Raw genomic sequence first — 12,245 nt, 5'->3', positions numbered from 1 at the left:
GTGGGCTGCGCGGTGAGCAGAGCTGAGGGAAGTCAGTGGTTTCAGCTTGAATCCCCAGCCCTCGGCCTGGCCCCTCCCTCCATCTGCATTTCAAGTCCGCTGCGTTGAGGACCAGGGGAGTCACAGGCTGGGAGATGGGGTGCCCTCCACGCCACAGGGCCCGGCAGGAGGATGGATAGGGGCAGGGAGCGGTCGCCGCAAGGTGGTGCTCGGAGGATACACGGAGTGCGCAGGCCCCGGGAATCATGACTGGTTCCCATGTGCTTCTTTTGTCCCCAGCGGGCAACCGAGGTGGGGAGCTCATCCCCTCCCTGCTGGCTCCACTTCATGGTGGAGACACTGAATTCCTGAGTCCTCCTCCGGGAGGTGAAGCACACACCCTAATCGGGAGGGAACAGAGCCCCACGTGGTCTTGGTTCTGAGACCATGGAGATCCTGACAGCTTTGGGTGCTGGGCCCCATCAGGGGGGCTCCAGGGTGCGCCTCACCCGCCAGCAGGTTCCCTTCCCCTGCTTCTGGGAAGGTCCTGCCACATCCCCCCTGCGTGGTTCTTCCCAGTGGCGGGCGTCCCAGCCCGTGGCCCCGCCCATCTCAAGTCGTCTGGGATTCACTTGGTAATTTTGTGGCAATACTGAAGGGTAGTGGCTTTGTTAGAATCTGTATTTCTATTTGGTTGGAATAATTCTTTTCATAATTGAGTGTGTCGCTGGAATCGAAACGGCTCCTTCCGAAGGTCGGCGGCCTTGCCCGGGCGTGTGTGGGTGCAGGAGCCCGACTCATGGCGGCCGCTTTGAAACCCCACCATCGTCTTCCCAGGTTTCCATCGCCTGGCGTTGAGGTTGACAGCTGGAATCCGTATTTAGGTTAGAGTTAACTTCCGTGGTCCGTCTGTGAGCTCAGACCGTGGTGGTGGGGTAGGTACCGGGGAGCCAGCCTCAGCCACACGCCTGGGCTCCTGCACACGCCCTTGGAGGAGGCCAGGTCATTCCTCTTTCCAGCGGTTCCGGGGGGCCAGGGCAGGAGCAACCCCACTGATGACAGGTCAGAAAAACCTTAACTGGGCTGAGCAGCTTGTTACCTGGGGCACCCACCACCAGGTGACAAAACCAGGTAACTTCATTCTCATGAGATGGTTCTTTTGCCAAACCAATATCAATTCCTGGTTCCTGACACGGTGCAGTGTGGTGGCTTCTCTTGTGGCGGAGCACGGGCTCTAGGTGTGCAGGCTTCAGTAGTTGTGGCACGTGGGCCCAGTAGTTGTGGCATGCGGGCTCTAGAGTGCAGGCTCAGTGGTTGTGGCTCATGGGCTTAGTTGCTCCACGGCATGTGGGAGCTTCCCGGACCAGGGCTCGAACCCGTGTCCCCTGCATTGGCAGGCGGATTCTAACCACTGTGCCACCAGGGAGGCCCGTAAGTGCAGTTTAAATTGGAACACTGTAAACTGTTTGTGTTTGCTGGCCCCTGGCGTGAAGTGTGTGCCCCGCCACCAAGGACACCGCAGCACTCTTGGCCTCGTCCACAGCAAGGCTTTTGTCCGGCCAGTTTGGGACCTGAATTGAGGGCCCCTGATTCCAAGTGAGCACCTCTTGTGCCGGAGGCCTCTGGACCGGCAGCAGTGCTATCCCTCAGTGGTAGAAGGCGATGCCGCGTTGCTGGGCTGTGGAGGACAGAAGGCCCATGTGACAGCAGAGGAGGAGGTGGGTGTGACGCCAGGACAGCCCTCCCTCCCTGGTCCTATTGGCCGAGACCTCTGGTCGGCCACAGCATGGGAGGAACGCCCACCTCTCGTGGGAGACACTGCAGGCCAGCAGTCCCATGACTGCCATGCCGTGAGCTCGGGAAGAAAATGGAGCAGGCCCAGTGCAGCCACCGTGGTTCTACATCGTCCCTCGCAGGGGAGGGTGCCTTTAAAACCAGTTCTGGGCTTCCCTGGTGGCGCGGTGGTTGAGAGTCAGCCTGCCGATGCAGGGGACGCGGGTTCGTTGCCCGGTCTGGGAAGATCCCACATGCCACAGAGCGGCTGGGCCCGTGAGCCATGGCTGCTGAGCCTGCGCGTCCGGAGCCTGTGCTCTGCAACGGGAGAGGCCACAACAGTGAGAGGCCCGCGTACCGCAAGAAAACCCCAAAAAAACAAAAAAAAACAACTTCAGTTCTGCTTTCTTGAATGTACAGCATTTTCACCAAGTTCAGCGGTCACGGTAGTGAGGACTTGCCGCCCCTCCCGCCCTGCAGCACCTGGTGCCGCCCCTGCAGGCAGCCGGTTTTCGTGCGCCTTCATCCGGAGGTTCCCACACGTGTAACACACGCGACAAGCCCCCAGCAGCAGCAGAGCATCCAGGGCAGGTAGAGAGCCCAGGTCCAGGTCAGAGCAGAAAGCCCGGGGCTTTCTCGGGGCTGGCCTTGGGGCTGGCCACAGGTGCCTTCAGCATCACCGTCATCTCTCCCGCTTCCTGACAGGCCACGTCTGTTAACACACTGGATTCCCACCATTCGTCAAACACTGCAGCTTTAGGAGGGGCCTGTAAAAATATGTTATGTTCTTAGGCTTCAGGCTCAAAGCGTCAGATAAAGGAGGTCAGAGGGGCACCTGTAAAAACTGCTGTTTTGTTAGTGTCCAGGGGGTTCTGGTAAGACCCACAAACCTGAGGCGAGGAAGAGGGTGAAGGTGTGGCATGCTGGGGGCTGTGGGCCCAGAGGCCCCAGCAGGCATAGCAGCATCCGTGCCTGCTTCCTGCAGGGCCTGTGGTCTGAGGGCAAGGGAGGGCTGCCCAGGAGCTCCTGCAGACCAGCTCCTGCTGCATGCCTGGCGCTGGAGGTAGGTGCCCGTCATTTGCATGCCGTGTGTGTGCATGTGTGCGCGTGTGTGCGGTGGGTGTACATATTAATGTGTGTGTGCCCTCAGGTGCAGCTGATGAATCTGGCCTCAGAGTTGGGATCAAGTGGGAGCCTGGGGTCCCCTCTGAGAGTCTGGGAACAGCCTGCCCAGAGCCCTGAGCAGACCTCGCTGAGGGGCAGGCGCCCTCCTGGGCTGACCCAGTCTGTTCCCAGACAGCCTTTTTCCCTTGGGAAGCAGACCCCCGCCCGTTGTTTCCTTCTTGGTTCAGGAAGTGTCCTGGAGGGAAAAGGAGAGTCATAGAGGAATGTCCTGTGGTCCTCTCAGTTGACAGCGTCGGGGGTGCCGTGTGGCCTGGGAGTGACCGAGTGGTTTGTAGGGTTATTTGTGCGGAAGGCTAGGTTTAGTCTTGTCTGCCTCATTCAGGAGGAGTGAAACTTTGTTCATTCCGTATATGTCTATTATTCTTCATAAAACACTTTTCCACTTTCTGTCCTAGCTTAATGTGAATCAGGATTCCTAGGATATATTTGTCCCAGCTTGAATCTCACCTCTTCTTCCTGTGGGAAAAACCTACCCTTTAAAAGCGCGCCTTAAAGAAACATTCGAAGTTTAAGTGCCTCAAGCGCTGTAGTCATTTTCCTCCACTCCCCGGATTGCTGAGGGAAACTGACAGCGAGGCCCGCGCTGCTGCAGCAGGGTGGGAACATGACCCGGGGGCAGACCCGCTGAATCACCCGCCGCATCGACACCCTTCTGTAATCCAGGCCCCTGCCCCCTCACGCCACCCTGAGTTGGAGGTTACAGCCCGGCCCGCCCAGTTGCCTTCTTGTGCTGTTGACTCAGGCTGGCGTTCAGAATCCACAGGGCAGCGCCCGGGAACACAAGTCTGTGGTGAGAATTGAGCGATGCAGGTTCGTATGCTGTATCCAAGTGAAAACGCATGTCCCCTGCGGCCTCCCTGAGTGAGCACGATGTTGCCCGCGGGTGACCTGTCGCGAGTCCACCTTCTGCATGACGCATCTAACGTGGACCTTCCAGCAGGTGTGCTTTATACTCTGCAGCACTTCTGCAGCTCAGATGTGCCCGCCGCCTTCCTAGGAATGCCCTCAGTGTCTAATGGCGCCCCAGGGGCCTCTGCAGGTGGCACTCTTGGTTCGTCTTTCTGTTTTGGAAAAGGAGATCTAGCACCTCACTGCCCTCAGTTTCCTTTGTGCCACAAGAATTCCTAAGGCTTACCTTTCTGGTTTACCTGGCACTCCTGTTTTTTTTTTTTTTTTTTACATCTTTATTGGAGTATAATTGCTTTACAACGGTGTGTTAGTTTCTGCTTTATAACCAAGTGAATCAGCTATATATATACACACCTGGTACTCCTTGATTTCACGAAGCTGCGTCACTTTACGGGCTATTTTCAGAGAATCGGGCCACCGTGTCGCCTGAAAGAGGGACAACTCAAGGGGTCTGGAGGCCTCATACCAGAAGGCCCGGGAAATGGGCAAGTGGTCCAGGCACGAGTGGTGGTTCTGGGGACCAGAACCCAGGGGAAGGACACAGCGCCCAGCTTGTAACTGTGTTTGCTTTCGTTGCCCAAGCCGAGGCGATGCCCACAGGCCTCCAGAGGCTTTCAGGCCGCTGGGACATGTGAGGACCCTCGCCGTCACAGCGGGCAGGGGGTCCTGAGGCGTCTGGTTCTGGGCCCGTCCTCCGTGCCATCGCTGTTCAGTGCGTGGGAACCTCCCCTGTGTGGGGGTTCGGTCCTGGGCTGAGAACAGCTCAGGGTCTTTGAGTTTGAATTCTGCGTCGATGCTTCCAGTTTTCATTTTCAGCGAAAAACGGACCACGCTTGGCCATCCTCCATCAGGTGGTGGAGGGTTTCTTTGTTGTGCTTCTTATCCAACAGTTCTTCTCGCATCGCTGGAAACTGATGTTGTCCAGTCCTGGAGAATGTTATCAGAAGGCCCTCTGGGGATGGGTTCCCCCGGGACCTGCCCGCCCTGCGTGGCGCTTGGCTCACCCTGAGGCTTACACTGGGTTGCCCGTCTGCAGGCCCGAGGGGAGGGGCAGGTCTGCTCTGCCTCCCCAGGGTCCCCTGCTGTTGGGAGACGGTGCTCAGGCTACTCCGTTGGGACTTGGGGGATGATTGTCCAGCAGTCGGTCCTTCCTGTGGAGAGATCGCTGGGCTCAGTCCTCGTCGTCCCCCTGCCGCCCGAGTGCCATCTAGCGAGGGGGCAGGTGCAGCCCAGAGGGCTGGAGGATGGGCCTTGAAAGACTTTCAGTCTAAGTGAAACAGTACAGACGCAAAAGGACAAAGGCTGTGTGATCCCACTCCCATGAGGCCCTGAGGCCCCGTGCGTAGAATGTGGGCCTGGGGGAGGGGCACGGGGAGTGAGGGAACGGGGGCAGAGTTTCAGTCCTGGGGGGACGGTGGGGATGTCCCTATCACTGAACCCAGCTCCCACAGGTGGTGAGAGTGGTAACTTTTACGTGATGTATATTTTACCCCCATTTTTTAAATGTGAAAGAAACCTGGATGGGCCTTACAGAATATCTGACTGAAAACTGGATTTCCTGCTGACGAGAGACTAAGGAAGCCTGAAGGGTGACACATGGCCCAGGCTGGGAGGTGGCGACTGCCCGCTCTCTCAGTGGACGAGAGTTCCAAACACACGTGTGTGTCCGTGCCTGGGAGCCCTGACGTGACCGCCCACCCAGGCCGGGGGGACCCTCGCAGTGCCCCCCAGAGCACAGGCAGCATGCCGGGGGGACCCATAAATAGGCAGGGGTTTGTCAAAGTCTCCTGAATTTTGACTGAGGTGATTGAAAACCTGTTGTGCAGGGCTGTTTTGTTTGCGTTGGGAAGTCTGGATTTCCTTGTGTTTCAGATCATTGTATTTTAGAAACAATGAAATGTCAGCTGCAGTCGTTTTTCCCAAGGAGCTCTGTGCCTGTTGTTCTTCCATCAAACGCTAACTGAGCACCTACCTGCTAGGTGCCGGGCGTGGTGCCAGGTGCCGGGCCGGCGGGGGGGCGGGGGGGTGGTGGTCGGGGGGGGGGGGTGGGGGAGCAGCCTGAGGCTTCTGCTTCAGGTGGAGCCGCGTGCACGGAGGGGTCCGTGTGGGGTTGCCAGCGCCCTCATGCCAGCGATCGAAGGGCCCCAGGTCAGGGAAGGCCTGGAGGGAGGTCATCTCGCACGCTGGCGCCGAGGCTGTGCCTGGTGCTCACGGGGCCTGGGGTCAAGGTTGTGATTCATGGTCTGGAGAGGAAGAGTAGGAAGGGCAGTCAGAATACAGGTCACTGCCCCGCTGTGTCAAAGGGAAGCATGCGGACAACAGGAACAGAGCAGGAGGCAACTCCCGGGCACAGAAAGGGGGCGGGGGATGGGAAGCTGTGTGGAGGACGTGGCCCTGGGCCTCCTGGTTGCGAAGAGTAATAAGTAGGGGCTCAGTGAGTGAAGGTGAGTTGGCACATTCCAGGCCGCGGCATGGCAGGGAGGGGCGTAGGGGGAAGTGCGGCGTGTTGGGGAAGCTGTGACTAAGTCTGCGTGGCACGAGCTTGGTGCAGAGTCGTTTGAGGGAGCTCTGGCCCCTGGTGGGCCCGATCCAAGGAGGCCTCCTGTGCCACTCCAAGGAGGCGATTTACAGAGAAACCCAAGCGGTTCTGCCCTTGGCCAGTGTTGCACACACGAGCAGCGGCAAAGCAAGAATGGTTGTTAGAAGTCTTTTTTTTTTTTTTTTAGTTATTTATTTATTTATGTTTTGGCTGCATTGGGTCTTTGTTGCTGCGCGCGGGCTTTCTCTAGTTGCGGCGAGCAGGGTCTACTCTTCGTTGTGGTGCGCGGGCTTCTCATTGCGGTGGCTTCTCGTTGCAGAGCACGGGCTCTAGGCGCACGGGGTTCAGTAGTTGTGGCACGGGGTTCAGTAGTTGTGGCTCGTGGGCTCAGTAGTTGTGTACGGGCTCAGTTGATCCGCAGCAGGTGGGATCTTCCCGGACCAGGGCTTGAACCCGTGTCCCCTGCATCAGCAGGCAGATTCTTAACCACTGCGCCACCAGGTAGGTCCTACTCTTTGCTCTTAAAAGCAACCCGTATAGCATGTGTCCACCAGCAAAATATTTCCCAGATGATGGTAATTTTGTCATTAAAAAACCAGCTATTTAAGTCTTACACGAAGTACATACACATGTATCAATAAATTATGTAAATCGTATATAGATGAATCCTTTGTCTTGGGGTGAGTGTAGGTTGTTTTGCCCCCCGTTTAAGTGGGAGAGAGGATGTGGGGTGTATCTTACAGCCTGTAAACTGATGGAAACATCACAGAAAGAAACTTGAAGGACTGCCACCCATCATGTTGAATTGGGAGTGATTGTTAGTACTTGATCTGCAAATCCGCAGCGGAGGTGTATGGTAGCACGCCATGCAAAATGGGCAGAAACTGAAAGCGTTTAAGCCTCAGTTTGAGGCGGTCAGGGCTGGCACCTGCGTGCTGTGCTGTTGAGTGCCGCTGGAAGAGCCCTGCCCCTGGGCCCGCACAAGGTCAGCACAGCCAAGGGTCAGGCCACAGGCTTCGCTCAGGAGGGGCGGGGGCAGCGAGTCTAGCGAGAGGGTGTGAGCCTTCATCAGTTTCAACCAAATTATTTATGTCCTTAAAGTCCCTCTAGACTTACACACCCTGCACTCTGCTGTCATTTCACAGCACGATTAGGGGGTGTCGCTGCCTGCCTGTGATGGCAGGTCCTCTGGGCCCAGCAGCAGCTCCGCAGGGCACTCGCTCTTCCTCTTCCTCAGCCGGGAGCCTGACTCTGCCCCCTCTCGCTGCCGCCCTGCCTTGCAGGCCTGGCCGAAGGCCTTTGGTCCCCGGGTCCTCCCCACAGTCTCCGGACCATGAATAAGTCCTCATTTTCTTCACCGTTTTCCGGGCTAGACTGTGACAGCAAAGCAGGGTTTAACCACAGCCAGACCGGAAATGCAGTCTGTGTAGACCCAGCCACCACCTGGGTTTGAAGCGCTTTTTCCAGGCACCAGCCGGCCCCCTGTAATCCGACACTCATGACTTATAAATGGGCCTGTCGTGCCTCTCATGAATTTTAGTCATCCCACCTAATTGAAGAGCAGGGTAGGTGTCTCGCGCTGTTTGTTTTGCGTGGGGTGGTCGCCAGTGGTGTGGCCTGGGGCAGGGTGGGCCAGGCCCAGCCCTTGCAGGTCGTCTGCGTCTCTTGGCCCGCGTGTTCCACCTTCCCTGGCGGTGAGGCCACACGTGCGGGGGCACTGCAGCCCCTGGCCCTCGGGAGGGCAGGCCAGCTTTAAGGGGAGGACACCCACTTTCACAGTGGGTTCCGAGGTTGCCACGCAGGACAGCACTGCAGGCCAGGGCACGGAAGCCCCGAGAGCCCGGCTGCCGGGAAGAAGGCTCAGAGCCGAGCCTGGACGGGGAGCCAGACTGCAACCGCTGGCTTTCCCACATCACCAGCTCTGGGGCCCTGCCGCGCTGCAGTATGGCGAGGCCGTGGCCGTGCAGAGGAGAAAGTTCTGGAGGCAAGCTGTCTAGGACCAGGGGAAGGATGGAGCTGGCACACTCCCTGACCACCCCTGGAACCCTTTTCTGGTGGGCGGGGTGGAGGGATGCTCTAAGTGCTAACAGAAGGGCAGTGTCGAAACGGGCTCGTGAATAAGGCTCCCACGCTGGCCCAGGGCTGTGGCCTGTCATCCGTCAGTCCTCCCCAGGGTCCTGGACAAGGCCGTCTGTGCCGAGGGAGCTGGGGCTCAGGAAGGGAGGTGGCTTGCCCAGGGGTCCATGGCCAGAAAGTGTAGACTCAGAATTGGAGCCTCTCCTCTTCTTGAGGGCAGGCCAGGCCTGAGTCTGCAGCAAACGAGGAGAGGAGAGCAGGGCTAACGGTGTTGGTTCCCGCTTCCCGCTCTTACAAGTAAGGTGTGCGGACCCCGTGGTGACGATGCCAGCAGCAGCTGTTCCAGTGACCTAATCCCTATACAAACCTGCAGATGACATCCTCTTACAGATTTTTGCAGGTGAGGAAGGAGGCGCCCACAGAGTCAGGTCAGTGGTGGAGCTGGGATTTGAACTCGGCTCTCAGTGCCCCTGCCCCTCAGGAGCTGCGCCTGCTGCGCTTGGCGGAGATGTGATAAAGGGAGATGGGGTTAGAGGTTTTTAAAAAATACTCCAGATCTTTATTGACAAAGGTAATAGCAACGTTTAGTAAGAATTTAATTTTTTAAGTTTCCAGACACTTGTTAGTTTTCATGTAATAGCGTTTTCAGGAGGTAGGATATAATGACCAGACCCTGAAGGCCCCGCTGCTTGCAGCCCAGGGGCGTGCTGGAGCCAGCTTCTAAATTTCCAGGAATCCTCTGGGTCCGTCCTTGGCTGAGCACATCCATTATTTAAACATTAATTACGCGCTTACAGATGAATTGCGTTGACAAGGAAGGTAGCACAGTCACGTGCCTACCTACCTCTCCGTCTACACTTCACTGTCCCCAGCCCTTGGAGGTGACCTTTGTGTGTCGTGTCTGCGTGTGGAGATGTCATGCAGAGGCTTTCTGAAACCCCGGTTCACTGACCTCGCTTCGGTATCGTGAGGTCGGCCGGAGGGAGTACTGACTCACACCAGGGGAGTCGGCCGGCGTCCGCAGGAGGGGTCCCGCCGCCCTAGCGCGTGCTTCATAACCTCGCTCCACCGGAGCTTTGGGGGTGTTGCTGCCCACTTGGTATTAAAACCAGAGCTGTGGATCGCAGCAGATAGGGTGGTGGCTGGGTTCTTTCCCCCCGACCCTAATTCGGGTCGCAGACTCTCAGAGTTGGGAGAGACCTTGGCTGCCACTGTGTCCAGGCCTTGCACAGGGGCCAGCCTGGGCCGGGGTGCCGAGTGGCCGTCGCGGGGCTCGGGGCGGGCTCGTTCCCCCCACCCGTGCCCTGGGCACGCTTGCTTAGTGCATGCAGCATCTGTTTTGAAGAGTGTGGGATGGGTGGGTGGCGGGGAGGGGCTGGTGCTCCAGTCTGCAGTGGGCTGTGCTCCTGGGAGCTGCGGGAAGAAGGACCCCCGCAGCCAGGCCCCAGCAGAGCAGGAGGGGCGCCCACGGGTTTCCCAGAGCCTCAGTGCCTGCGTGCACCTGGCCGAGGGCATCCAGCTGGGCCCTGGAGGCTCCTCCTCGTTCCAGCATAGGACCAGTGCTCCCACCGAGGTGCTGGGCAGCCCCCCGGGTGGGGCTGGCGGTCTACTCCCTAGAAACTAAGCCCAGCCTCAGGGCCAACATGAGGGGCTGGAGCATGTTTATTTTACCGGAAGAAAGGCCGTTGGGAACCTTCCGGAATTTGACTAATGGTGCCTTTGGTAAGTGCGAATCGTGCTATTTCCAGACTACTGCCTCTCCATCCGAAATGGCTCATTCGGCACCAGAGTCCACCCGCAGGGAGCACCTAATGCACACACCGAACGAACCCTGCGTCACGTGGCTCCCCCCCGCGGCACTGATGTCGCTGCTGTCCCCGACGTCACTGGGACTGGCCCCCGCGTGGCCCAGGTTCTGGGGTCTGCACCTTCAGGCACCCATCCCTGCTCTTTGATGCTGTGATGAGGGACATCTGTGTTCAGTTCTGGGCTCCCAGGTCCAGCCCGGGGCAAGTGCCTGGACTCTGGGAAGGGGCTTGGGCTGCACAGGATCCCCCGCGGACACCCACGGGGTCCGGCCAGTTGCACTCGGAACACCAGGGGTTGCTGTTCCAAGGGGGAGGCCCAAGAACAGGCATCTGAGCTTCTTCTTCTTAATCCTTCTTCCTACCTTCCTGGGATTCTGGAAGGCTCCTTCAGCTCTGTGGCCCTCCTTCCAGCTGGACGAGGCGTTGCCCCGCTGCCCAGTGCAGACCCTCTCTGCTCGGGGCGGGGGTGGGGGGGCTTGCCTCGGGACCATGCCTGTGTCTGGGCCCCGGGGCCTCGGCCGGACCGGTGCTTTTTCATGGCTGTGGCCCTCAAGGGGGCTGCTTAGTGCCATGTTCCCCGCTGGGTTGGTTACGTTCATCCCGGGTTACTGCAGGCTGCCAAGCGTTCCCACAGAGAGCGGGTTCTCATGGCTTTAATGTTATCATGAAGGTTTTGTCTGAGAATACAAGCATATCTTGATGGGGAAGGCTTTGTCTATTGAGAGAAAGAATGTAGTTCCTATTCCTATTTCAGATCTTTTGTTAAAGATTTATAGGCAGCTTTCCCAGTCCCCTGGCCCCCTCCCCCCAGAAGGACCAGTTTATCAAAAAAGCCGCTGGCTGTGCTGAATGGGAGGCCGCGCGTGACTGAGCGTGGCCGCTGTCGCCCGTGACCTCACACAGCCCTCAGCGAGCGGTGACACCCTCGGCGTTTCCTGTGAACGGGGAGCCTTTCTGGTCCCACCATTGTTGTTCATTTTTGCCGGGAAGAAAACAAAAATTATTTACTACGCACCGGTGCTGCGTGTGTTTAGAGCCTTGCTGGGAAATGCCGTGTCCGGGGCATCCCAGCGTCAGCCACGCCAGGGACGGATGGGGTCGGGGCTATGTTCTCAGGGCTCGCTCGCTCCTCCGGGGCTGCTCTGGGGACGTGATGGGAAGTGTTTGTCTTCCTTGCCCAGCGCGGGGTGACCCCGGCTGTCCCCACACCCCAAGCACTCAGCTCCTGGTGGGTTCGCACTCCCTCTGCAGCCCAGGGGGACGTTTAGGAGAGCTGGGGACAAGGCGGAGGAGAACAGAGGCCGCTGTCGGTCCAGTCGGGCCTCCTGGGCGCTCCTGCCTCCTTGGCCTGACCAGCTGCTCCTGGTCCTGCAGCCTCTGCCCGGTTGCCCCTCCACGGAGGCCTTCCCTGGGTGTGGGGTGTCCCGTGCTGAGCAGGAAGGAGGACGGGGTGCGAGTGGAAGGGCCCGGCAGCGTCTCACGCAGCAAGCACGTGGTTCTGGCGCCCATGCTCACCGGGGCTCTGTGCCAGGAGCTGGCATTTGTGCCAACGCCCTCTACCCTCCTGGGGCCTCCGGCCAAGTCTAATAAACCAGGCCCAGCTGGGTTGGCAGGTAGGTGGCCTGGTGACCTCTGAGGGCAGTTTCAGGGTGGGGGCGGGGGCTCTGGGGGAAACCAGGCTGCAGTAGGTGGAGGGTTCGGGAGATGAGGAAGGAGTTGTTTGAACAGGGTCGGGTGGGGGGCGACGATGGCACCCTAACCAGAGGAAGGTGCAGCCCAGCCGCCTCGGCGGCTGTCGGAAGGACAGGCTGGAGCTGGTGGGGGCGGAGGGCAAAGCTGAAGGGGCAGGTGGGTTGAGGGTCTGACTCCCTGCCAGCCCCGAGCCATGTCGCTCGGTCTCTCAGTGTCGGTGCGCTGGTGAAGGTGGCCGAGGCTCCGGGGAGCCTCCAAAGCAGGTAATCCATACGTACCTGCAG

General features: G+C 58.8%; 1 protein-coding gene across 9 annotated transcripts in view; it reads left to right on the top strand.

Moving 5' to 3' along the window:
- SLC45A4 (solute carrier family 45 member 4) overlaps positions 1 to 12,245 on the top strand; it is a 75,792-nt gene that overhangs the window by 43,717 nt on the left and 19,830 nt on the right. Inside the window, exon 1 of one of the 9 annotated variants that reach the window (XM_032609733.1) lies at positions 2,117 to 2,815. The exons of the other annotated variants lie outside the window; for them this stretch is intronic. Coding sequence (XP_032465624.1) covers positions 2,800 to 2,815 — 16 coding nt within the window. The 5' untranslated portion in view covers positions 2,117 to 2,799. Of the gene's footprint in view, positions 1 to 2,116; positions 2,816 to 12,245 lie in introns of those variants that run through there. 9 annotated transcript variants of the gene reach the window in all.

The sequence above is a fragment of the Phocoena sinus genome, chromosome 17 (genome assembly GCF_008692025.1).
Source record: "Phocoena sinus isolate mPhoSin1 chromosome 17, mPhoSin1.pri, whole genome shotgun sequence".
NCBI classification, from domain to species: domain Eukaryota; kingdom Metazoa; phylum Chordata; class Mammalia; order Artiodactyla; family Phocoenidae; genus Phocoena; species Phocoena sinus.
Note: the sequence above shows the minus strand (reverse complement) of the source record. Positions and strands in the feature narration are given on the sequence as shown.